The following is a 27,842-nucleotide window of genomic DNA, read 5'->3' on the forward strand; positions in this document are numbered from 1 at the left end:
CTTTATCACAATTTTGACAGAAAAGAATCATTTGAAAGTGGTCTTGACTCAGTGTTGTATAGAAGGTGCTACCTCTTTTACAACTGCATCAGACTAACTGTAATAAGACTGTGACATGATGTGGGCAATTTCCAGTATTGTACAAAAATGTTTCTTTCATGATTGTGTATGATGGGGGAAATTAGGTGAAAACACTGGTGCAAACAGTATAACGACACCAGGGACCTCACTGTACACAGCAATGCTCTTTATTGTTTCCACAACATATTTAAGAACAAGAAAGAACATTCTAATGAACATAATATGATGCCAATCGATGTAAAAATAGACACAAACAATAAACATGTCTGTGCAATTTTAGTCACCTCAGAAATCCAGTGTTATTATTTTAAAGGTGAGATCATTAGTAGCTACACATTCCTATGGTGATTAACATTTATCCAAAGAATGGTCAATCACTGTCTATATTTAATATCTAAAACTGTGTCAGCCATTATAATTACATTTCAATAAATACTGTACTATATACCTCATCTGTCATTCATGCAGAAATGCCCTCCACCATTACTTTATATACCATCTATCAAGGTCCGGAAAAAAATATACAACCTTAAAATAAATATACATTACAGTGTCAAACAGCTACAGTGACAGACATGAAAGCATTTTAGTGTTCTTTGCAAAAGATTTGGTGCCATTTTCTAACCAAGAAGAACCATCAGGATACAGGTATAACTTTGTATTAAACCAGTATCCGTTCTGGACTGTGTGCTCTCAGTGTCCAGTTACAAACGGGGAATTGCACTGGCCCATAGACCAAACTTCACTGAACGATCACTGGATTAAAACACCTACCACCCAAATTATACCTGGGAAAAAGGGGATAAGAAAATAGGCAGAGAAACAGATGGACTACAGTCTGTCATTGTACAACTACATGGAGAATGGACATTAACTGTAGATACAAAGTATGTGTTACAAATCCAGTGATCGTTCCGTGAATGACACACACAACACACACATACACAGAAAATTCAGTTTGCCAAGTACTATACCTAATTCATCCTGCAAGGATGCTCCAATTATAAGCACAAACCAGAATTTAAATCTGTAAAATTAAGGTAGTTTAAAGCCTCTGTACTGGAGCTCAGTTTACCCCCCCTCCCCCCTCCAAACCCACGTCTACAACATTACATCATTATGATGATCACAACACAAGAACACTTAAATGTGGTCCAAAAGTAATGTAACATCAAAACGCTCAAAGTTAGACTGAGGAGGTTTGAAGAAAAAATAAAAAAGGTAATCAAATGTATGAAAACAAACAAACAATAAAAATATTAATGTTTAAATAAATAAATGTCCATGTAAACCCTTTAGAATCTAACCTAAATGTGGAATGTTTGTATTTTTGACTCCAATGTGGTGATAAGTAAAAGGGATCTATGACCTGTATTCAAATTGTGTCTGTTAGCTTATAGAAATTCTTAGAAAATGTAAATAGATGCAAAAGATTAACAGCTGTACAGAATAAATACAATTGTAAATGTGTGTTATTAACATGTTGGGAGTGAAACTTTTGGCCTTAAAGGGTTAATGTACAAACAAATCGCACAATGAGAGTTGGGTAAACAGAAAAAATGCCAGTCAGTTTAACTCCTCCACATCAGCCTCGGCCAAGTAAATAAACACAAGGCAAGACAAGTTGAGGCTGAAGAACTGGATTAGCGATGTCCAGATCTGGTCCTGGATGTTCTAAGACCACAAGTGTTTGGAGATTTCGCTGCTCAGACACATGTATTTACTGTTACACACATTCAATTACAATAAAAATAATAATTTGATATTACAAGTACATCACTGGATAATGAATGAATGAATGAAAAAGTACATCACCATTTCAAATAAAATTTATGTGGGGATAACTATAGTTAGTGAACTAACGCTTCCTAAGTACTGCTTTCCTCGACGGGGAACCTTACATTTTCCCGCTGTTCCATAATGTATGTAAATATTATGTACGTAAAAACAAGCAGCCAGGGCACCCATTAAAGCTGCACTCTTCTATTGATCTATTAATAGAAGCAAAAGCTAAAAATCAATGCTGCACTTTACAGCTTAGAAACAACTGACTGGTCCCCAATCACATTTTGAGTTCAAACTCAATTAAAGCCTGGGAAATTCTGTCTGCACCTTGACACACACCACATCAAGTTTGAAAATCCAACATAAAACAAGCCACAAGCATTCAAAGTGCCAGGACAGAACAAAGCTGCTCAGGACTACGTTCATGTTACTCAAACCAGATTTTTCTAATATTTTTAATCAGGTTTGAGTCAGTTTCATATGCGTCCTACATGGGATATGTTTCTGACTTGTGGGCATGCAATATGAATGTAAAAGTTCAGATGTGAGGTCATGCATCTTTTTGCCTGTACGCACACACTTACTGCTGTTGTCACCAGCCAGCAGTGACATGCAGGCTGTGTCTCCAATGCCTCTGTGCTTCCTACTTAGAGCAGTACAAGGGTGATCAGACGAAAGAATCTGCACCAAAATAATGCATTGAATTTTAGAAAATTAATCGTGCAGGTGACATTTGTTGCTGAATATTTTGGCTGAATTTATGTTAGACATATTGTACAGTACTTGAAGCCACTATTTTAAAAACCTATACTGTGCACTACACATGGTTTAGGGATTGATTTGGAACAGAGACATAAACATATCAGTGCGTGCACGTGTATAGTTTCAGGGACAGATTCATTCACATCACAGACACATAAAGGTTACCTACATTTACGTATTAAGCTTGTAATGTAAACGTAGTCTTTATTAGCCATAGAAACAACAGGCATCATGAGATCACAAATAAATAAATAAATACAAATTAATGTAAAATATGCATGGGCTTTGATCTCAGTGCTAAATTTAGGTGTGGATTAGTCCAGCATGCTGAATTCAAATGGTTTTTTGGTAATTAAAGCATTGATGATGAGCAGGGAGAAATGTATTGTAAAATGTAAAAATGTTTAAAGCTCTGTGTGAAAATAGGACTGTTTACCAGAACATACACCCCCAACAGATATATGACTGAACTTCCCAGGTAATTAACAGGTTTAGGAGGTGTGTTTGAGCAGAGAAATCTCCAAACTGTGCTGGACAATGGTCTTCTAGGACTTGAAAAGGACATCTGTGGATTAAATGAAATGAGGACCAAAGGACTGGGCAGTTCCTGAGCTCCTCTCTCACCCTCCACTGGGCTGCTGTCCCTCTGTGTGTCTGCGGCTGGTGCGTTTGGTCTTGTGTTCTTCAGCTTGTGCTGCACCGGTCAGCTGCTCCCAGTAGGACTGACAGTATTGGTGGATTACACGCATCTCTGGCTCCAATGGTAGAGCTGGGAGGACTGGGGAAGCAGCTGATGTATCCTGAGGAAGAGGCTTCTGATGATGTCTCTTCGTCGCCTCCTCTTCCTCCTCGTCGTCCGGGACAGTGAGGGCCACGGCGATGTCTCGGTCTAGGATACGTAAAGAGACGCGGGCCAAGGTGTGTTTGAAGTTATTCTCAGTGGCCAAACAGTGGTAGAGGCCAGCGTCTGAGTGGGTGAGAGATTTCAGGAGAATCCCCTGAGGAGTCTTCAGCACTTCACCGTCTCGGTTCAGCTGTGAACAGGAGTCATTCCAGTGAGGATTATTATCTGTAACTCAACTGCTTTCTCAGAATTAGTAGTTTTGTTCAAACAAGACTCACACTACTGTAACAATAAAACTCAATACAATCACACTGGCAAAGTTCCTTTATCTTCAAGATTGATCCTAACCCTAAACTATAATAATGTTCTGACATGAAATAATATTTTATAGGTGGTGGTGTGTTATAACGTCATATTCTCACATTCTCTGTTTATCATCAGAAAATATGACTTATATAAGCCTGACTTAGGGCCACATGAGATCACAGACTCAGAATTTGAGCAAGAATTTCACCAGCATCATCTCATACTGTGTGACATATAGAACAACTGTTTTCACCCTTTGTGACATGTACAGCAAGTTTAATTAAGAAACACCCTCAGCAGTACAGTGCTAAAGGAACTTACAAACAAGAAACTACTTAAAAGGCAGTTTTATGTGTGAGCTAGCCACAAAAAAGGCTAAAGCCCGAAAAAGATATATAGTAGTTCCTCTTTTTAGTGACAGAAAACTGCATGAGATCTTACCACTTTCCTTCTTCCCTCTTTCTGAAACAGCCATTTGACAGTAGCTTGAGGTGACCGTGGCACACATTCTAAAAATGTACTGCTTCCCTCCACCCCAAACTGCACCGTCTCCTTCAGTCTCTTCTCCACTGAAGAGTTAGAGAAGCAGTCATTAATGCACAAGCCATTAAAACCTACACACTTTTAACACCACTGTCAAACACAGTACAGAATAAAAGTCATATATTGAAACTACAACCTCATATTAGAACACAGTGTGGGAGGCTATGGGAAAGGCACATAAAAAGAAGAAAGCAGTGATTTGTAATGCATGCAGGACGTGATTTTAAACATTACACTGTGCGATAGTCCATCCCAGATGCACAGAATTAAAAGTCTGATTTCTTTTATATTTGCATTTTTCATACTAGTCCAACACTGCATAATGTGTAATTGTAAGGTTGTTTTCATAATATATAATATTATATATATATATGATTGTCCTTTTGCAGAAAGAAGGGGTACATCAAATAAAAAATAAGAAATATAAATGTGTAAAACTTTAACTCAAGCCACAGCAAAACAAAAGAAGTCAGACCTCTTTCAGTTTGTTTGTAAACACTTCGTGAAACAGAAGAGGCAACCAGCAGCTCTAAGAATGAACTTTCAAGCGATGGTCAAATGCAGAAGGAAAACTTTGAGTTCTCCACATAGTAAATACTGAAAACACCGAAATTAAATTGTTGAGATCTGTTTTGTTCTGCTTTGTTCCTAATTCAGAAAAATAAATTCCTTGTGCCTAAAGGCTTTTTGACTGGAAAATGAATATATGTAGGGTCTCTGAATCTTATGGTATTATAAATCTTTTTTTTTCTTTATTTGTAAACACTATAATCCATATTTCTGGTGCAGCTAAACGTAAAGGTTCTGATCTCGGAAAAGCTTTTTACTTTCACAACAATATCATTTATCAAGATGTAAAGGGCTGCTGAGAAGACTCTGTACCTTTAGCATTGAAGCCCCTACACTGGCGTAGAGGATCACCATGCTTAACGTCCTGCCTCCTGCTCCTCCTGAATGAAACGTATGACACACACAAGTTCCCTGCTTCTTTAAAAAAGACTTCAAAGCAGCATCTTCACATATTCAGTGCTTTAAAAAACAAATATGAAGTCATTTCAACAATTAGAGCCATTAAGCTTTCCAGACCTTTTAGTGGCCTGTGTGAAAGGGGCACAGTTCTCTCCATCCCAGGCGCAGTAAGGGTCTCGGGCCAAGCAGCAATCTGAGCAAGCCTTACCATACACATCACAGCGATGCAAAGACACTTGGGTAAGACCCGCATCTGATGATACATATAGCTGTTGCTGTATAAGAGAAAGGCAAATATACAACACTCATGTAAAATTCACTTTTTATTATAGGCATACATTATACTATGATCATCAAACTTGTGCCTACATTGTATGCATTTATAGATGTGAATGATGGTTTGTAACCTATTCACGCACATATTTATCAAAATGCTCTACAATGTGTTATTTAATGTTTCACATCCATTAAACAAAGTGTTTTTGTCTAGTAGCTATTTTAAAGCATTTTACCCGTTTTGCAGATATCCTCATTGTTTTAATAGCGGCTGGTGTCTGTAGTAAAAAAGAGGATGTGTTAAATCACTTTTTGTTTCTATTAAGACTGATAAAAAAACTACTTGTGACTTATGCTTTGGCTACATTACCCTAAAAACTTCTACTTCCTCTAATGTCAGTTCTTCCATGGTGGTAGGATCTTTGGGCAGGACTATAACCTTCTGGACTGTGCCACGGTCTGTGAAGCCAGTAAGCATTTTAACATAATATATGGATGAGTTTTCACTTTTACATATTAATAGATCTGAGTGAATTGTGGTATGAAACAGGAATAGACAATGCGCACCTGTGCCAAGAAAAAACACCTCATATCTCCCATCCACAGCATCCACCTGATCCACAGCGATGGTGGTGAAGCGGTAGTCTACTCCTGAGCGCACCACCAGGGGTCGCTTGTGTATAGGATACACAGGGTGGTGCATGAGTGGGTGGTTGCGGATAAAGTTTACTGCTTCATCAGAGAACTCCTTGGTAGAGCGTAACCCTGGTGTGAAAGTACCTCCAGGACACTAGAGGGTGATAGAGTTAGATAAACGAATGTGAACCATAAATAAATGCTGTAATTTGGAATAACATTCATTCCAAAATGTTGGGGTCACTGGAATAATGAAAGAGCATTCCAGTGGGAAATACTGTTGTTCACTTGGCACTCTGTTAACACTAAATGAACACTAAGACACCGAATCCCTGCGACCGTGTTAATCAAAGCTCTCCTTAGATCAACACTAAATTTCCATAATAATTTTGCATGGCTGCAGGGCACCAATGGTAACAGTTTTATAGCTCTGCAATAAGGAACAATGCTACAAACATTAGCATGTACACACAGCATTATCCTGCTCCACAGTTTCTGAAGATAGTGAAAAATATGCTACATAATTGTACTCCATTCATCGCTCTGGCAAGCTATGTAAGCGGGTACTTCAGAAAACAGTGGCTGTAATAAATATGGTTTATTCTGTTAGAACTTTAGTTAATAGGCCTTCAGCTACTGTTTGTTTTTGTTTTATCAACTAAGGGCAGCAATCACAAACTTTGGACATAATGCTTCTTAGTCGGCTCCTAAAATAATATTCTGGCTACTTGAGTGAATGTATGACTGAAACTCACTGTTCCAGGTCGAGGGTAGGGAATCTTTCCTGTGTAGGCCGTCCACTGATAGTTGTGTCCGTGTTTGTGAGCAAAAGGTCCATTGAAGACATTACGGATATCAGCCATAGAGTATACACACACCGCTGATCCTTTAAACACAGATCTATAACACAGGGGCATGACATATTTTATCATTTAAGGAGAAACAATTTATGTCTGCATTTACAAAGTAAAAAAATATAAGTGCAGCTTTTACCCAGCAGTGGAGAAAACGGCATAAACCATGGGGTTACGCTCATCCTGGGTGGGCTGGACAAAGACGTCCCCTGAAATGGAAAGATAATGTCACAACTGAAACCATTAAAATCCTATTAGAAATACTCATATGGCATTCTCTGTCTACAACTGTGTTAAAATTACAGCAATTAAAAGATACTACTTTAAATGTAACACTTGAGCATTGATAGCATATAAAGAGTTACACATGTTTACATGAAACATTACTCACTCATCTCATCAAAGAAGGTCTCCACGCCATCATCGCCCATGACAGAGCACACCAGCCTGGCTTTCAGAAACGTCGTCCACTTGTTCACCAGAGACTTTTGGCCTCCCTCATCGTTCTGGTAACACAAATACAGCGCAGTCAGTCGCACTCCCATTATCCTGCTGTAAGATAGCAGTGATACTTGAGAAGTATTAGGAATTAAGCTAATTCCAATCGAATTGCTAAACTTAGCTAAATGTAAATTACTTTACCCTATAGTCCCAAGTCAACTTTTTTAAATTTCAGAAGCTCTTGAGTGGTGTAGTATCAGCAAGAGATATGTATTTGATCCCCATTTGCAGCAAAGAGATCTTTGCAGGTGGGATGACGGCCCCTCTACCCGTCTATTCACAATGCTAGCTAGTACACGGGCCTGACAGCTGATTTGACAGATCTGGGAACTTTTTGTTCTCCAACGACATGCTCAGCAGCATTGTATTAGCTACAGCTTATAAAGAAGGAAATAGTACTGGCATCACTTTGCTTAGAAAAAGCACCCCCACCCCACCCCACCCACTTTTATATCCTTGACAATCTTGTAAACCTACTAAGTAATATATATGTCCCTTAAAAATGTAAAGTATTCTTTGCTTTGACAAAAGTTGAAGTTGCATTTCTGATGACATTCCTTTGTGTCATGGGTTTGTTTCTCTTTCCTCTGTCCTCATGGTTTTACTCTACACCATAACAACAGCTTCTTAAAATACATATTCATTGCTCTAAAACGTAGGAGAATAGCTTTAACTCTGAAGGACCTTTATAAACTCTCTTACCAGACACACTCGTCCCACTCGAGCCAACACGCTGGGGCTTGTACTGCCTCCAGAGTCCAGACTCTTCTCCCGGAAGAAAAAGTAGAGCTTATCATCATTTTTCTCAGAGCTGTCTGGAATCTGCTTTATCTGAATGAATACAGGTTCTAAAATGTGACATTTGGGAAAAGAGATAGATAAGAGAGAGAGATAGATAGATAAGAGAAAGAGATAAGAGAGAGAGATAGATAGATAAGAGTGAGAGAGAGAGAGAGAGAGAGAGAGAGAGAGAGAGAGATAAGAGAGAGTGTGTTCAAAATTATTTTGAATACTTGAATGACTGGGTACTTTACTTACATACTAGGTACTTACCATTAAGCCACCTGGAATCATACTGCTCTGTTCTCACAGCCGGTCGGCTCCCCATAGTCCTAAAGATGACAGGGTCTGTGCCCATGAAGTCCACATGCACCCCTGCATACAGGTTCCCATCTGAGGAAAGAAACAGAGATAATGGGTCACATGTACAAGGAGAAACACAGGCTTTATATACTAAAGACCACATATAAATCTTCCGTATTTTGCAGGAATAATCTTACTGATGAGGGCAGCCACATCCTCATGGTTTGGGTCATAGGAGCATTTGCCTTTTCCTGAGTCCATATACCCAGGAACCAGCCTGAAGAGGTAGTCCTGCACAGACAGAGATTCCAAGCTTGTTACATATTTGTAGACATCTTGTCTAATGAGTGATTTCAGCTATTTTAAGATGACCACTGACACTGGGCTTTAGCCGTGCACACACAGCTTAGCATAGAAGACAATGACCAATAGAACATTCAGAAATGAACTGAGCTGTGTTGTCTAAAGATATGGAGTGCCATCCAAATACGTTTGAAAGAGCAAAGGCTGTTGGATCAAAGGAGGACAGACGTCCTATTGATGCCCTTCATTTTAGAAGAAATATTTGTGAAGCCTACAAACATTTGGCCATACTGCGTTAAAATGTAATCAAACAATGTGACAGAGATTTTGTTAATTAATTAATTAATTAATTTATTTTTACAGGGTATTTAAGAGTTTCGTTAGGTTCAGGCTGTGTCTGTGTGTGTGTAAATTACAAACAATTCACTGTGACATTAAAGCATTCTGTGACATAATGTGATCTATTATATCGCAATAAGAATACCACTATACTGCCCAGTCTTAAATAATATAATATACACATGTTGAGATTATGAGGTTTTACAGGTGAGTGTACCTCAGCTTTCCAGCCTCTGTTAATGAAGGTGCAGATGGGTTTGTATGCTCCAGTGCCGCACGTGTACAGATGAGTTCTGTTCCAGGGTTCAATCATGCGCACGAAGTTTGCACACTCTCCCTGGGAAACACATACATAACCACACACACGTTGTCATTACATTTATTTATCTCTTACACCATTTGCATATAGTGGTACCTGAAAATCTCAAATCAGACATAAATTCTATTGTGAATCCTGGAGAGGTAGCGCAGACTCACGTGTTTTCCTTTCCCAGTCAGGTGACACTCCCCCTTTCTCTGTGCTGGAGCAGGCCAGTGGATCTATAAAGAAAAATATATAAATGTACACGAATACATGTATATACCATAAAGTACTAATGAGGCTAGTTTAGGACCATGACCCCACCATTCTTAATAGCATTGTCTTTACAGTATGAAGGGCTAAAACATATCCTAATTTAGCACATAGTCACACTAACTGAGAATCTGGAAGACCCTAATGTTATACTAAAGAGCATTTTACACTAAAGAGAGTTTAAAAAAGTAGCATGATGCTTAATTTATATAGTGGTAGAAAGCACAAAATGCTCCACTGTATAATTCTGACTTCTCTGGGATCACCAAAGTCTCTGAATCTTTAATATGATGAAGCATCATTATGTAAGTCCTTACAATGAGAGGTTCTTTGTTGACATTTTGCATGTCCAAAGAGACCAGGTACTCGCGGCTGCCCAAGTAGAGCCGACCCTGGTCCTGGTCCATGTGAAGGATTCGGTAATCGCTGGTGTTGAAGGAGAAACTGAAGGGCCTTGCTGCTCGAGTGTCCATTAGCTCTGGTGAAACACAGTAGAAGCACATGATTAAATCTGACATTTATGAGTGGCTGTTTTTAATATAATCTTATAGAAAATGATATATGAGCAATCAACAGATGAAACATCTACTTAGAGATAATATAAGCTAAAAATAATTCAGTAAATTGCTTTAGAGTAATGTGTCTGGTATAATAGCATTTAGACACTGAAACATGTCTACTCTCATCGTATGTGACGTAAAATTGATCATGAACATAAAGTGCAGAATGTCTGATTTAGAATTATGGAAGAGTAACATTTTGGAATCATAAACTTGAAAAAAAAACCTGGATAAATTAGCATAACCTTCATAATATAATTACATATAGAACTTGGCAATTTGGTAGGATGTGCCAAAGAAACATCTATTGACTCTGCATAAAAAGAGCAGCAATTTCCTTTGTATTAAATGTTTCGTGTCAAATCCTGGAGTACGGAGTAATTGTTTCACTGTCACATTATTTGAAGATTATTTATTTTTAATTAGATTTAAATCTAGATTCAAACACCAGGTGTAAACTATTCTATCTGTTCCCAGAATATGGCAGTCATATCTAGAAATAGGTGGAATAAATCTGATTATCACATCACAGTTTGATTATTAACAAGAAAAGCTCAATTGTTTTAAAAATGTGTTCATGAATATGTTCAGAAATTAACCAACAGAGGGAGCTCACATCTCTTTTGTATTTGTAATCCACATATTCACTGAGCATTGTGAGGTAAATAATGCTCTGAGGGCTGAAAGATGAAGTGTGCCTTTTTGCGTCTCTGAACTGCTATCTCTGCAAACCTTCTTCTAAGTGAGGCAGAACATTTTTTGAGAGTGTGAAGTAGAAAATCTGGGGAGTAGAGTACAAGTAACACAGCCCCAAGTACTGTCTCTAGAATAACACTTAAACCCATTAAGGTTCGTATCAAACATATGAAATTTACTTGAACAAGTTTTCATTTGAGAGATTAACAATCAAGATTTTTTTGTCCATTCTTCTATTGTGAGCCAATAACTACAAAATATTGGGGCATAGCTGTCAAAAAGTGCTAATGAAAAAAAAAAAATATATATATATATAAAAACAAGAAAGAAAGAAAAAAGTATAAAACTGCAAATCAAATCAAGACGTTGCTGGTGTTCTCAGAACACTGCTCTAGAATCCAGACCTCAACTTTACTGACAGTGTTAGGGTTATTTGAACTGAGAGAAGCATAAAATACAACCAAATTCTGAGACTGAACATTGCAGGTGCGGAAAAATATGTCTGCCAATTGCAAGAACTAAACATAATAACATGCATGTCTCCTGAAAAGTTTGAAGTGTGTAATAAAGGCAAAGTGTAATTTTCTGCTACATATGCTTTCCATATTTTAGACACTGGAACAGAAAATAACCTGAACACAATACAAGAAGTGTGGTGTTTGATTTTTGAACATTACTCTTGAACATACAATTCATCCTCTTTCATTGCTCACAGTATGAGTTTTAGGTGGATCAAGCTTCTGTGAACCATGTCATTTAAACCACATCAGCCCAAAAAAGAAGATCATCCTGATCAAAATATTTATTATGAGAACTGTCTGAATCACATTCTTAGTGATCCCTCATAATAAACAAACAACGAGACTGAAGTACACCTCATAGTGAGGTATGTTATTGAACAATATATTCTGAGATGGGTGAGAATATAAATATGATAATATGAATTAAAAGATCAGAATAAACAGATGTCTAGTTAAGTGTAGCTTTGCTGGCTGCAAGAAGATTGCTGTTCTCATTTTACATGTGTTTATATTCTTAAAGGCTTTGGTCCCAGCCCATAGACACAACTCTGGAACACAGCACTTAAGTCATAGCATTGCTGCTTTACTGCTGATTCTTTGACGAGGGCACCATCCTCACTGTTGAACACAAATGACTGTAAAAATGAGTGAAAGCTGATCTTTAGACATTTCACTGGAGCTGATGAGCTTTTAAGAGTTGAATATTTTAAGCGCTGACCCACTGCAGAGAGTGTTGCGGGTAATGTGCTGCTCAGCCAGCTCTGTAGAAGTGCATTCTGGGTGATGTCACCATTTCCCACCTTATAAAACCCTTCACCGTTAATGCTTCATTGTGGATGAGCACCCAAATGGTTGAGAATCGTAGGCCTGTGTGCTATGAATGGAATTAAAGGCAAACATCCACAAATCTAAATGTTTTTTTTTTTTTACTGATGATTTAAATAAATTGTTAATAAAAGCTGTACATCAACAGAAAAAAACAACATTTTGCACAGAATCAGAGCCAAGAGAGTCAATGTTTGTAGCTACATACTCATAACCTGTATATTAGTCTAAATATCCCACGTCATTTAATTTTTTTTTTATCAGTTACATAAATACTCCACACGTACATTCCCAAAAATACACAAAGATTGACTTCCGTCCTGAGTGGGTATCCTTTGATAGTTTTCCTTTCCTCTGGAGGTCACTACCAGACAATCATCAATAAGGATGTTTACTTTATAGTGAGTGTGTGTTTAAGCACAGGAAATGCGTCCATGCTATGACACCCCTGATGCTGTGAAAAGAGGTCAAGGGTGCCTTCAGGTTGCTATGGACATGGCATTACAGTAAAATCTCAGATGTGATCTGGGCGGGTGAGTGGGAGAAGGCTCCTGAACAATCTGCTTCTCTTCTCCTTCCTCTGCTGTAAACACAGGACACAGCAGCACTGCCAAAACACAGTCGAAGGTGAACACTGCTCAGAGATCAGTACAAGACTGAAAAAGATATGGATATGCTAAACAAATAGGTACAAAGGTGAGTACAGCTATTCCGGGTGATGTAACATCCTTCAGGATCTGCTCCTAGAAACCTCACAGAGAACGCAGTCATTCAGGCCATGACCTGCAGCTCTAGTCTGCAACTACAGCATCAGAATTATTAACAATTTTTTTTTTTTTTTGTTAATAGCACTTGTCTTATTTGCTCAAATTCTACATAGACAAATTTCAGCAGAACATAATATTTATTGAATTTGTTTATTATTAAATAAACAAATAAACAAACTTAAAGTTTTTGGCGTGAACGCCATATTGGTTACTAATTATCTGGTTTCAGAGTACAGCATTAATGTACACAGATGTGAAAGATGGATAGATTTATCTCATACACAGCTCCTCTCATAAACACAGGAGTCCATGCCTCTTTGCATCAGGGGGTAAAAACAGAGGCGGAATAGGTTTCATCCTCTCATAAAACCATCATATTAACATATCAGCATAGGATCTAATGGGAAGCAGCCTAATCCTAGTCTTAAATGTCTCCCTACACCCTCTGTATAAGACAGTGTGGGTCATAAAATAATGGTTTCTGCATAGCTCATAATTTTAGTGAGCTATAAGGTTCACATTACCCAGTCATTGTGGTGTCTAATTACTGTCTGGGTCCAGTATTATTAGTTATATTATCTGTGATGAGCACTATGTAGGGAGTATGGTGCTATTTGGGATGCAAACCGAGATACACTACTGACAGAAAAACAGAGCTCTGTTTACAAAAGTGACATAGATAAATGGGTCAGGGAACCATACTTATAGTATTGAAAGAAACAGTAAAACAGTTTAAACATCACAGTTTAATTTGTGTGCTTGAGTAATTAGTAGGTATACCCAAAATGGTGGCTACTACAGACAGTGGCGTCAGCTGCAACCCATGGATAGCAGTAGAGTTCTTGTCTGGTGAACGAATTCAGTGCAAAGGTTGTGGAATTATCTACTATGCTATCGTTTGAGCTTGAAAGACAAATACCCAGCACTATTGACTACAAAGCACAACTGCAGCAAATGATCAGGTATAATTATCACCTACAAATTAATTATCATAACAATAATAATATTTAAAATTTTCCATTAGTTACCTAATATTATATTTTATTGGCTGCTGGCAGTCTGTACTGGACACCCACAGAAAGAAGGATTGGATATTAAGTTCTCATTTTAATTAAAGCTATATGACTGAAGATCCATAAGTTCTTTGCTATGGGTCTTACCCATCTAAATCATGATGAATGACCTTTCCTCCTCTTCAAGCACCTCTGACACAAAGGACACCCCTGTTGCAAACAATGAACAATCCATCTATAGGAACAGCAGAACACAGAGGAGCCAAGCAGAGAATTGGTCTTTTCCGCCTCTCTATTCTTGTAGGAGGCGAGGACAGAGGGAGGTGGCCATCGATACTGCCGAGAATGTTCCCAGAGGAGAAAAGTACAGCAGCCAGGGAAAGAGGAGCAAAGAGATGAAATGAGTAAGAGGCCAAAGGCCGTGGATGAATTTCAGTTGAATTACTTTGGCTGCTGATGACAGGGTAGTGAAACAGAACAAAGTAAACACTGAGCTAATTCCAAATGACTGAAGGCAAGAAATCCAGCTAGGTCATTTTTTTCCTTCGTTATAAAGTTCTAAAGCAAAAGTTAAGTCAAAAATGATACACCACAACATTACAACTGTTCTTTCTAAACAACAGCACAAAATTTCACATCAGTTTCCTTCCAAATCCCACAGCATGATGAAGGTTTCATTGTGCACTAACCTACTCTAAACATGGGTCATTCAGAAGTGGGTCATGCGTCCATGCTGCATTGTTACTAATCTCACTTGCTCCAGACAACAACTCGATAAAAATGACAAAGTGCTTTTGTGTTTTCATCAGAAAAACCTTTCTGGGCTGAATCAAGCAAAGAATCTTAAAATGAAGTTTGTTGTTTTTGTTACATGGTAAACATCTTATATTTCAGTTCTTTCAGAAACTCACATAAAACTAAATTTCACTTGAACTCTAGCCAATAACAAAGCTAATTACACACCATGTGATGACATAAAGTGATAACTTCAAAAACTGAATTCAATAGGTACATGCATATAAAGTATAATTTACTATGAGACAAAGAAAGAAATTTGGTCATTTTTGGTAGAGTTGGTAAATTTTACATTTTTATATTTATCACTTAAATCATGCCAACAAACATAAGCTATACAAAGCAATCTATAGGTAACAGTTTACTTAACTTGCACACTTGCAATCTAGCTATGTGTTAATATGAGACTCATTTGAACACCTTCAATCACTGACTGTTAAGCTTTTTAGTGCCATGTTTTTTACAAATGTAAATGTATTAAATAAAAGAGACAAATCTGACTTACTACTACAAAAAATAAATGTTTTATTTGAAGTATTTTTTCATATTACATGGGTTATAGATGTTGTAATAAGTTGCATAAAAGTTTCATAATGTGACTCCTGCCTAAGAATGTTGTCGAGCACATGCTAGTAAGGAAGTGATTAATAGCTAAACAACAGATACACAACCTAAGCTTATCCTGAACCTCAATATTGCAGCAACATATTAAGCATCTGTAAATCATTTCTTCAACAGCAACACCTCAAAACATGAAAACACATCTAGACACTCATGAAATTAAAGCCTGAACCTTCCACTTAACTGGTGCAAAGTACTGACTCGTGGTAGCTGTCAAGGAACATCTATATGCACAGTAGTGTCTATCATCAAAGAAATATTGTTAACACAGCACTTTTCTTTTACTTCATGAGAAATGTAAAAAAAAACCTGGTCCAAATTGTCATATTCTGTTTGGAACTGTAAGAATAGCAGATCTATATTCAGACAGTGATCAACAAATTTGGCTTAGTAGGCCTCAAAGTGCTGGTGTATTGTTGTACAGTTACTAGGAAGATCAGCTTGGCTGTATGAGGCAAATATGAGCTGGCTTTGCAGCAGCTAATTTCACCCAGAGGCTTACTGCAGCTTAGTACACCCAAAGACTAATCTCATCCAGCAATAACCATACATTCTGAACTGTTCACTCGTCCTCACTTTGCAAGCCACATAGAAATCTACTACACATGATATTAACTAATAAAAGAAGTGAGTAGCATGTGTAAGAGAGAACTGAAATAAGATCATCAGAAATAAAAACATATCAGTGATGTATATAATAAGGAAAACCTAATCAGCGAGAAATACAATGAAAATTCCATTCTAAGCAGGCAATGTTTAATGTTTAAAAAATGAATGAGCCTTTGCAGTGAACCATATATCAACCATTTCCATTTTTTTTAGGTAAATGCTCACTTGTCCGGTCTTAGCAGTGGAGATAAACAGTTTTTCTATGCCCTGCCAGCAAAAAATAAAAAATAAAGAAAATAGAAATTGGAAAACGACCAGCAATCTTACATAAAACTTACATGATATGTCCACAATTCTGAGGACATCCCATATATAAAGAAAATTTGGCTAAAATAAAGGGGACTTTGTGATCCAAAATTAAATGTTCTACATTTTTTCACCTTTTTTCAGGGCAACATATAATCAAAACCTCAAGGCAATGTTCCAATATCTATACAGCCTTTCCTGAAGAATAGATTATATTAGGTGGACTAACGCCTGACAAAAACAACTAATTTCAGAATACATACTGGAGAAGCAGGTGTCCACGAACATTTGGCCATAAAGTACATCAATTACCTGTTAAATGTTTTTATATGAAAACATTTAGACATCATATGTAAAATTAATTAACTTTTTCCAAGTAGATAAAAACAAACATCTCATATAGAGAACTTACTTCTACTTATATAACACATCTTTTATTTGGTGTATTTAACATTGTGAAACAAATTAATCATCTATAAACACTGAAACCTGCCTGAAAAAAAATAAATTCTATAGGCAATTATTGACTGTGAAATATGCTGTTTTTCTTGCCAAATACTTTCTCATTAACAGCCAAGTCTACTTTCTCAACTTTGGCAATCCATGACTCAGAGCTGTGATTACTCAAATTAGGTGCAAACGCTTTAGCATTGTGGTATATGTCTTCAGCATTCTGAAGCTCTGATCCATCCTTTACACCTGCCACATTTATGGGACACACAGTTTGATGTGTCAGAGAAGAAAAGTTTATGATGTTTCAACCATGATTCAGTCATTTAAGTCCTATTTTTCACACAAGCATGTTTCTAAAGGACTCATCTTTCAGCCAGCTTTGTATTGTAATCATATGCAGCTCTGCAGTGTTTGCATGTGTGTGCATGCATGAGACAGACTTGCCGTTGGTATAATAACAGTAATTGTTTGGAATTACTCTGATCAAAGCCTTGTTCACACATTTGAACGCAAACAGTTTATGATGACATGTTAGTTGGGAGAATCCCTAAAACATTTCTTCGGAAAAAATAACACTAGAAAAATATTTAAGTTACTGCTAATACAGCTTAGTAAAAGGACAGTATGATAGGACTGCACGACATGGCAATTTATATTTCTGCAATAAACACTGATATACGAAAAAACACCAGAACATCTTGATCTATACAAGATGACTGGAATAGCTTTATTAAATCATTCTAGAATTACTGGAGTTATTGTTTAGGTATGTGTGTTTGCACAGTAAATAAATAAATAAATATATGAATGAATGAATGAATGAATGAATGAATGCTGGAATGCTGAAAACATTATATATTACTTTAAAATTTAGTTTAAATGCCAACCACATGCTAGAATTAGTTCCAATGAACAAAAACAGATGGATGAACAAAATGTGTAGTTTAATACACAGGTTTGCTTACTATGATGCCGCCACAGTATTTATATAATACCCTTCTAACCATCCAGAATAAAGTCAATGATCCTAAATGTCATGATTTTAATTACCCTACAAAAAGGGGCTCGTCAGTAAATGAAGAAGATGTGTGGTGTCCAGAAGGAATCCAGGAGATTACAGGAGTCTCCATCCACCATGTTAAAAAGGAACGGAGCTTTACTTTTGGATATAATGGTAAAATAGCAAGAGAGTCAGTATGTTGTGTTCGATTCTAAAGAACCATGAGTAAAAACATCAACCAACACCAGTTACCTGACCTCACAAATGTTCTCCTGGATGACTGACACTAAATCCTCACAGAAACAGACACACAACATACCATGAAGAGCAGTGATTAAAATATAAACCAAGACACACAGTGTCTCTGTTGCAAAGCAGTGAGTGAGTGACTGAGTGTGTGAGTATGTACACATGGTTGTAACATCTGATGAGTCCCTGTCCACAGAAATGTGCTAATCTGGGTAATAATGGAAGTGCATGAAGTGATGCAGCCATCATGCATACCATCCACTGGACAAGACTCTGGAGGCTGCGTTATAAACAGGGGATAACTTCAGTTGGTCAGGTCTAGACTCAGAAATGACATGGTAATAAAATGAAATCAGCTGAGTATCTGAATACTTTTCAATGACCAGTTATCCTATCAGTGTATTTTTTCCTCCCCTAATGGCAGAGAGCTTCATTTGGCTCAGATTTTGAGAGATTGCATTTGGGAGTATAAGAATCATTTCTGTAGTGGCCACCACAGAGTCCTGACCCTAGCCCTGTTGATCCCCAGCACCCAGCCAAAAATTGATGTAACTCTGGATAGGAATAATTGTTGAGACTTTGCATAAGCTTGTGCATAGAAAATGAAATAGGGCATGAACAATCCACACGAACTATTAGTGTGTAACTGTTTTTTGACCAGGCAGTATTTTAGTGTGTTAGTTAGAAGCCAGCTGCTTCGCAAATAAAAGCAATTCTTCTTTGTCACACATAATAATGGCATTATTACTGTATTAATTATGACAGAATAAGGCGGATTTGTGGAGTCAAGGAAATGCATATGATCACAATAAATTTAGTATTTCCATGTTTCACATCACCTCCCAACAGAAATCAAGGAAACTGCTGGTATTATTATAAGCTCTCAAATGCATGAACAATGACGAATGTGTGCGGTATGGAGTCAAAGGAGTGTGTTACACAGTGGGTATCCGCCACCCAGGATCAGAGGCAACATCCAGCTTTTGTTGTCTGTACGAACTCTTTTGAAATTTACAGGAACTAAACTATAATTCAGTATGTGTGTGCTTAGAATCTCATAAATGAATGAGCCAAAAACAAAGAAACTGAGAACTAATACTGTGAACTATCATATCATGATAGTTTCACACCCCGTTTAGGGGTGTGTGTCTGTGGGTGTGTGCACATGATTGCTTTTGTGTGTACATGAACTACAAATGGGAATTTCTACAAGCCTCATGACATGATATCTCAAAACCCATGATATGGTTCTATAGCAATATTCAAAGATTGTCACACAGTTTGGGGGTTATGTGTAGAATCTGCTGTATATTTTAACCAACAAATAGTACGCTTCATTTCAGATTATCACATTCTTAGGTTGTGTATCCTCTTCGGAGTTATATAAGCACTGTACCATTAAGTGTTTCTGATTTTTTTTATTACATTTTTACATTTCACTGATCATGTAATAATTTGGGCAGCACAGTGCACGATGCAGGTAGTTTCGCAGTCACACAGCTCAAGGGAACTGGTGGGTGTGGGTCCAAGTCACGCTCCTGGTGACTGTGTGTTCTGTGTGAGTGTATAAATGAATGTGTGAGTGTGTGTCGCCCTGTGAATTACTGGCACCCCCTCCAGGGTGCACTCCTGCCTTGCGCCCAGTGATTCTGGGTAGGCTCCTGACCCACCGCGACCCTGAACTGGATAAGTGGTTACAGACAATTAATGAATTAATTAATGTAATAATTACTGATCATGCTACCAAGAACATCACCCAGGAAGCACCAGCAGTCCCAACGATTAAAGACACCTCTTATAAATAGTTCATTTAACTACTTTAAGGTGCACACACTGTTGATATACCTGTTGAGCTGTGCACACAAAACTCCAGAGAAAAACATGAAAAGGAACCTGTGTCCTCACCCATGCAGACAATTAGACATTTCTTTGTATATCAATATGCATTTTGTTGAGTCACTAATGGCTTACGGTAGATTTATGCATGAATGGAACAACACCCATGCATTTAAGGGATAATGCTTTGTGTGTGTGTGTGTGTGTGTGTGTGTGTGTGTGTGTGTGTGTGTGTGTCTGTGTGTGTGCCCACCTTTAAATGTTAGAGTCACTCTGGGGGCTGAGCGCAGGATGCAATTGACTCTGCACACACACAGTGTCAGCAGCAGTAACGTAAAGAGTTTATTTCCCATAATGCCCACAGCCAACCTTAGGCACCTATTGGAAAGAGAGAGAGAGAGAGAGAGAGAGAGAGAGAATAAATATCACTCGACCATGGACCGGAACCTACAAGACAACACAGAGTGGACTAACAACGGACACGAGGAGTCTAAAAAAAACGCAGAAAAATGGACGGAAGAAGATTCCTAAGGCCAGACTGGGACCAGTGCTAAGGAAAAGACTGGACATGATGAGTCATTGCAGTTTCACATTGTTGTACTGTACATCTTTCCCAAGAGCCATATTTAGTCTTCACAATGGATGTCACAATCAGAATTAAGAAACAGCATTTATGATGCAGTCATCTTGCATCAAAAACCTTCATCTGATTTTCCACATGAGCAAGATGACAAACTACAGCAGTGAATATTTATATGTCAAGTGCCTCAGAAAACTGGCTTGTAACCCACTTATAAATTCATTGACTCACACACGTATATTTAACAAAACACTCCACATGCTTCAATTTTTTTTCTTTAATGCTCATAGGCCTTTTATTTAGGCTTAAGTGCAACCATATTGTACTTGTATGATCTTCAGTGTTTTAATTAACATAAATCTGGATACGGTTAAAAAATATTAAGATTAATATTGAACATAAAATAATAATTTGCCTCCAACCAAAACTGTAATAGAAAATGTACTTCAAATTCCTTATATTCACTGTTAACAATTTTGTGTATATTATTATATTATCCTATCCTAAAATAAAAGTAATCTCCATAATACCTTAAAATTGCATTCCTTTTAAAAAACATTTATTGGTATCATTTTCTTATGATGTTCCTACTAAGCCTGAATTGATTAAACAACAGTATGTAAATTTGTAAATACTTCCTCCTCCATGTTACTGCCACAAAAAAAGACTGCCTCTGGTATGGAATATTTTTTTAAACTGTGCAACAGATCTGGGTTCTGCCTTCAGTCTAAAAGGAGTGTAACAGTTGCAAGTCAAAAGCCGCACCCCTGTGAAAAATGGCTTAGAGTGGAGCGCAACCAACAATGCCAAAGCGCTCTAAGCTGCTGCAAAGCCCTGTCACATTGTGATACTTCATGGCTTTTAGTGGAAGAGCCACCTCGGGCCTGTGAGGCCTGCACCTGCAGCCCGTTTTAGATCTGTTTCCATTAGTTACTGATCCAGACAACCAATATATTACATCTTTGGCTTGTCACTGAGGCACAGCCATGATGTCAGGGCAGCAGTCACAATGGGGCATTTTTGCCCCTCTTTTCATGTTATAAACAAATAATGGATTATTCTTATTGGCAACAGTGAGCAGGAGAAGAATTCAGGACCATGATGTAAACCAGGTTTCACTGTCATAACAAAGACAACAGCTTGGCCTTCGTTTCTTGCTTTGCTTCCATTAAAAACAAGACTCAGAGAAAGGGAAAAGGACAGAGGCTAAGTTTTATGTTGTGAACTACCTCTTGATGAAAATGTGTTTCGAAACAATTTATAATAGGGCTAAACAATAATATCGCAATATGAAGTATTTGAGTAACAACTATATTAATTTTTAACACATTTTCAATATTTTAGTATACATTATATACAGCATCTGTCACTGAATGATGTTCATTGCACTCAGTTTTAATGTTAGTTTCATTCATTATCTGTAAGCGCTTATCCAGCTCAGGGTCGCGGTGGGTCCAGAGCCTATCTGGAATCATTGGGCGCAAGGCAGGAATACACCCTGGAGGGGGCGCCAGTCCTTCACCGGGCCACTCGCACACATTCACTCACACACACACAAACACCTATAGACACTGTTTTTTAGTCACCAACCCACCAACCAATGTGTGTTTTTGGGCTGTGGGAGGAAACCGGAGCACCCGGAGGAAACCCACACAGACACAGGGAGAACACACCAACTCCTCACAGACAGTCACCCGGAGCGGGAATCGAACCCACAACCTGTTTCTTGTTTGTTCTTGGCAGTTATTCTGTGGCTTTTACATTGTTCATATCAATATCAGTATTATATCATACTGAAATTGAGAAATATATTTTGATAGAAATTTTGGCCATATCATCCAGTCCTAGCTTACTATTTATTTTAATGTTTAAGTTTTGTTTATCAATTAAATGTTAAATGCACAGGTAAACCACTTTAAATACGATCTTCTCAGATTGCCTACAGATCACTTCATATTACAACATGACATCTCAGCTAATAAACAAAGTTTGGAGTTGACAGTGGAATCTCTGTCTCCTGTATATAAATCTCTCCATGTACGGCCTAAAAATGGGCCACTAAAAAGGCTGATTGATTCCTTTAATCTTCTTCCAGCTGCACAGGTCCACCATGAGCGCTGGCAGCTGCATTCAGTTCACACTCTTTGCGCATCTAGAGGCTTGTCCTGGAATGCACTACGTGTCCAAACTGTGGGATGGAGGGATGGAGAGAAGAAGAGAGGGATGAAGTTAGAATGAGGGAGCGTGCCATGATGTGAAACTGAGAGGCGTGAATTCGTAAGATACCTTCACTTACAGATGACTATCGCTGCACTGAGATTCAAATCACTGTTGGTCAGGAGTTATCATTGATAACCACAGGTCTAGATGAAGAAAAATCCACTAAAAGTTTGACTGTGTTTATGCTCAATGATTCAAACCTCAACAGCCTGTAGGCTTCTTGCTGTCTATTTCTTTATTTTTTCTATTTTCTTTTTCATGTCCTCACTTCTCCTTTTCTCTCTCTGTCTGAACACAAACTGCCCTGTTTTATCGAGTACTGCTCTGGCTGTAGATCAGACTCAGCGTGCATGATTGGATTTGTCCTTGGCTGCATTTCACTCAAATGTTCAGCGGCATAGGTCACACGCTCAGGTGTTTTTACATATTTCCTCTGGCACTAGATCCATAAAAGGGTGTGGTAAACACACATGCATATGTTCTGAACACACAGGCTTACCCTAGGGCCCTGATGGATATATTGTTTGGCTGATATATTGCTTACAATTTTAAGAACTAATCCAACATCAATACTTGATTTCAATTATGTTCTAATGTCTCAGGGACACCCAATCCTCCTCAAAATGATTCCACATGTTGTCTAAAGCTTTCCCCAAGGAGTATATTTTAATATATTATTTATATAATTTCGGAACAAAAATTGGCTGAACAGCCTTGTGCCCAGTGATTCTGGGTAAGTTTCACAACCCTGAACTGGATAAGCAGTTACAGACAATGAATGGATGAATGTTGTATGAGCAAGTCATTGACCTTTTTTATATATATGTGTGTGATATCTGTTTGTATTTTTCCAAATATACATGAAGCTATTATCCATTTTATATGAACCCTATACAATTATTTTGGCTAATATTATGTATTGTTTTTAGCTCATTAAATCAGTATCAGTGACAAAATGTTTATAAAAATCAGACCCTTATATTCATGTATCTCAAGCTCAGCCATTCATGCTCACTGGCTTATCCCTGTGGAAACACAAGCCTCAGGTTGAGAAAAAAGGAGGTCAACAAGGGTCATGTTTCTGCCTGCTAAAGTGTTGAGGTGAAAGTCCCAATCCCCACCTAATTAGCCAAGATTTCTCTCTCTCCCACCCCCACATACGCTTAACATGCACATAAATCAGAAGGTTTGAAGCCAACATCCTCTTGATGTGAATGAAAATGAAGATAAGAAAACCTGTCCTACTTTTCTTCCAAAAACGTCCATGTCCAGAGGGAATTCAAAAAGAGTTTTCTTGACAAAAACGAGAAGTCTGAAGGTGACTACAACAAGCAGTGGAAGCTAGACAGCACAGATATTTAAACTAATTGCTTGTTTTTGCTCAGTGTTAAATGAATGGGTCGGTTTTCCAAACATTGAATAGGCATAGTCTTTTTTATTTTAATTAATTTCATTTCAAAATTTCACAGCCCTAAGACACTTTGGCTGCCTCACAAATTTATTTCTCATGTCCATCTGAAATGCCTAATGAAGAAACTTTTGATAAGATACAGGATAATCCACTTGGAGTAAGGTTTTATGGGTTAGTGTCGCAGTCATACAGCTGCAGGGACCTGGAGGTTGGGGGTTCAAGTCCCACTCCCAGTGACTGTCTGTAAGGAGTTTGGTGTGTTATCCCCGAGTCCATGTGGGTTTCTTCCGGGTGCTCTGGATTCTTCCCACATTCCAAAAACACACGTTGACAACTCAAAAGTGTCTATAGGTGTGAGTTGGTGAGTAAATGTGTGTGTGTGTAGCCCTGTGAAAGGCTGGTGCCCCCTCCATGGTGTTCCTGCCTTGCGCCCAATGATTCCGGGTAGGCTCTGGACCCACTGCGACCTTGAACTGGATGTGTGTACAAAGCCCCAGTGACTATAAATTAGTAAAAAACAAACTGTCTAGGTCTAGTAAGCTAGGCTCTCTCTTTCTCTATCTCTCTCTCTCTGCTCATTGCAGAGACATCTGTAGTTTTTAAGAGACCACAGAGAAATCCAAATGTTGAAAAGTATGAACCGAGATGAGGATATTGCTCTATTACTACTCCATAGGTTGGTAATATTGATTTGTTTTTGCTATTCTTTATCAGTATAGGTGGAAATGTCTCCAAACTCAAGAGGCGACTAACTGCATTATCGACAGTGCTAAAATACTAAACAACTCGAGTTACAAATGAGTTTCTGTTGTAATTCAAACTTACAGACAAGTTCAACTTCAATATGTACAAACAAAAGTTGTTTTTTTTCCACCCTCAAACACACTGCCCCACCTTAAAAAACACAGAGCTTCTGAAAGTAAACAACCAGAGAGAACTGCATTTCCCCACAATTGTAGACGTTCCCTTTAACGGCAGTTTCATCTGGAAATAAAATAAATGAAAGCATGATTTCTTATTTTTGCACAATACTTAATATTTTATCATTTCTATTCTAAAATATTTGTAGTCCATGACCAAATCTTTTTCCAGGAAACTGACCCTGTATGGAAGCATGTATAGATTATCATTAGTAGCTTGCACCACTGTATACACTTTCTGTTTTCAGGGTTCAATATAATGAATTTTCTATTGAACTCAACAACAAAAAACACCTTAGTGAAGCAATTCTTAAGAAGAGCACATCGGATCAAAGTCAGACAGAGAGAAACACAGGCACAATACACAAATACTTTGTAGAGCATTAGTTATATAGTGGTTTGCACATTGCTTACTACAGGTACACAAAAAAGATGAACACAGTGGCCCTCCAAATAAAGCATAACAAAACAACTTTTAATTTTGAAAGCACACACACACACACACACACACACACACACACACACACACACACAAACACAGACTTTATGTTCATGTGGAGAGTTATGGTTGTCTTTTTGTAAAGTAATTTTACAGTAATATGTTCCAGGCCTCTCTCAAGTGATGAATTTGTTAAGTGGTATGTTTGGTGCTTTAACATTTAAGTGGGAATTGGCAGGTATAAACTGTTATATTTTCATGTATGTGTGCATTATGTATGAACCGCACTCTGCTGGAATGGACAGAATATGAATTATGAATACTAAAAGCTGAATCTATGACGTCCATTACATCCCTCTTCACATGGGACATTTATCACAAATAGGATTTTACTTTTCCCTGCTAAATCTGAGACTCCGTTAAAATATGCAGCCTTTAAATGCAAAAACTCAAACTTTTAATTAAAAAAAAGTAATACAATGTAATTATTCCAAAAAGAGACAAAAAACATTGTATGTTACACACAGTGCTTACACTGGTTTGCAAAATTACACTCTTTTTAAAAGGTCTATAATGTGTCTATAAATGTTTCCTCTTCCACATAAACATAAATGCTAAAATGAAACAACTATACGTACAAAACCTCTTTAAAATTTGTGAATTTCACTAATTTTCAGTTGTACATGAACAGCAGCTTGTACATATAAAAGCATAAAACAAAATAGGACATTTGGAGAATAAGTATGACAGCTGTAGGCCACATTGCTCAAAACCAAGCTTGGGCTACAGGAGTATAAATCCCCCAGCATAGTTTCTGATTGATGGAGCTCCATCCTGGATCTGTGGGAAGAGGTGGAGCGGCTGGTATTTGAGATCCAGAAGCTTTGATTTAAAAATCACATATGCTCTCATAGCTGAATGCGAGAAAATCCTCAAGAAATTGTTCCAGCATCTAGTCTAAAACCTTCATAAAAGACTTTTGGCAGCAAAGGGGTACAACCTACCATTTAATGCCTTTTATTGCTGATGAAATGTTGGATGAGTAGTTGTCCATTTCTATAAAGTTACACTTGAAGCAAATCATATAAAATGCACATTTTAGGAAACACTGAATAAACTGCAAATATATCATTTCACACAGTCACAGACATGGCACTATACTCAACACATTTTAGCATTAATATTAAAAAAGATATTATATAATTAGAATATTAAAAGTGAAAGGTACCACCACAGTGAGAGTCAAAAGTATCTACAGTGACAGTGACAGTGACAGTAAGAGTGAAACGTACTGCCAGAGCGACTGAGAGAGGTGCCATTACACTGAAGATGAAAAGTACCAGCACAGTGTGAGAGAAAATACCAGCAGTGATATATTTTCTGAGTGTAATGGCACATATTTGCCTACAGTATTCTGCTGTTTAAAAAGTATAAGAAATACTTTTTAATACCCCCAAGCAGCTAAAGTATAACCGCAACAAATATGACATATAAACACTTACCTTCTCAAATGTATTCTCCTCCTTTCCTGCTGAGGAAACACCGGGACTCCACACAGACCGAGGCGCAGGTGAGATTTTATCGCCGCATTCCTCTAAAATCTCTCGGCGTTAATCTAATGCTGTGCGAGGAAAACACTCAAATTTCTCTGTAATGTTTCTCTCATTTGAATCCTTTGGGTACGACCAAGAAAAACAACGCCTCAAAGTCTAGTTTTTGCGATAAAGGCAAAAATACCCGTGCAGTTTTGCACTGCTCTGACGGTTTGTCTGATAGTCTGCTCTTATCTGGGAAGTTGTGAAGATAAAGGCAACAAATGTCAAAAGGTGTTTGCCTGCTTTCGTGAGAACGCTGCCAAAAGCCTACAAGTCCAAATTAGGGAAAAATGTCACTCTTGTCACGAAAGCCTCTCCGTGTGCTGTAGACAGTGGGGTTTTAAGGTTTAAGCCGCGGCAGGTGCTCAGTGTTGACTCGCAGTAAAACTATCTCTGCTTCAACCACAGAGCCTCCACCACACATTATTTTACACAAACCCGTATTCAGACAGGTCCCACCCCCTTGCACTGCTATTGGTCAGCTGTGTACACTTCAGAGAAATGTATCGAATCCGAGGGCACGATACGAGGAATAAACCAATCAGAGACGAGAAGGATGGAAGTCCGAAT

General features: G+C 37.9%; 1 protein-coding gene across 2 annotated transcripts; it reads right to left on the reverse strand.

Moving 5' to 3' along the window:
• Positions 1–444: 444 nt before the first annotated feature.
• On the reverse strand, positions 445–27,670 carry sema3ga (sema domain, immunoglobulin domain (Ig), short basic domain, secreted, (semaphorin) 3Ga). 2 transcript variants are annotated; one of them, XM_066643305.1, is made up of 19 exons: positions 27,180–27,670; positions 26,682–26,746; positions 20,361–20,485; positions 10,174–10,334; positions 9,760–9,822; positions 9,500–9,619; positions 8,838–8,931; positions 8,611–8,730; positions 8,260–8,405; positions 7,448–7,562; positions 7,196–7,265; positions 6,958–7,102; positions 6,134–6,356; positions 5,937–6,025; positions 5,803–5,844; positions 5,408–5,565; positions 5,204–5,271; positions 4,220–4,347; positions 445–3,662 (listed from the first exon to the last, which is right to left on the reverse strand). In XM_066643305.1, exons 2-19 carry the CDS (start codon positions 26,729–26,731, stop codon positions 3,249–3,251), a joined length of 2,331 nt encoding a protein of 776 aa, XP_066499402.1. In that variant the 5' UTR covers positions 26,732–26,746; positions 27,180–27,670; the 3' UTR covers positions 445–3,248. The 2 variants fall into 2 exon arrangements, with proteins under 2 accessions (XP_066499402.1, XP_066499403.1); XM_066643306.1 differs by lacking the exon at positions 26,682–26,746.
• Positions 27,671–27,842: the final 172 nt, after the last annotated feature.

Source organism: Hoplias malabaricus, chromosome 14 (assembly GCF_029633855.1).
Source record: "Hoplias malabaricus isolate fHopMal1 chromosome 14, fHopMal1.hap1, whole genome shotgun sequence".
Lineage (NCBI taxonomy): Eukaryota > Metazoa > Chordata > Actinopteri > Characiformes > Erythrinidae > Hoplias > Hoplias malabaricus.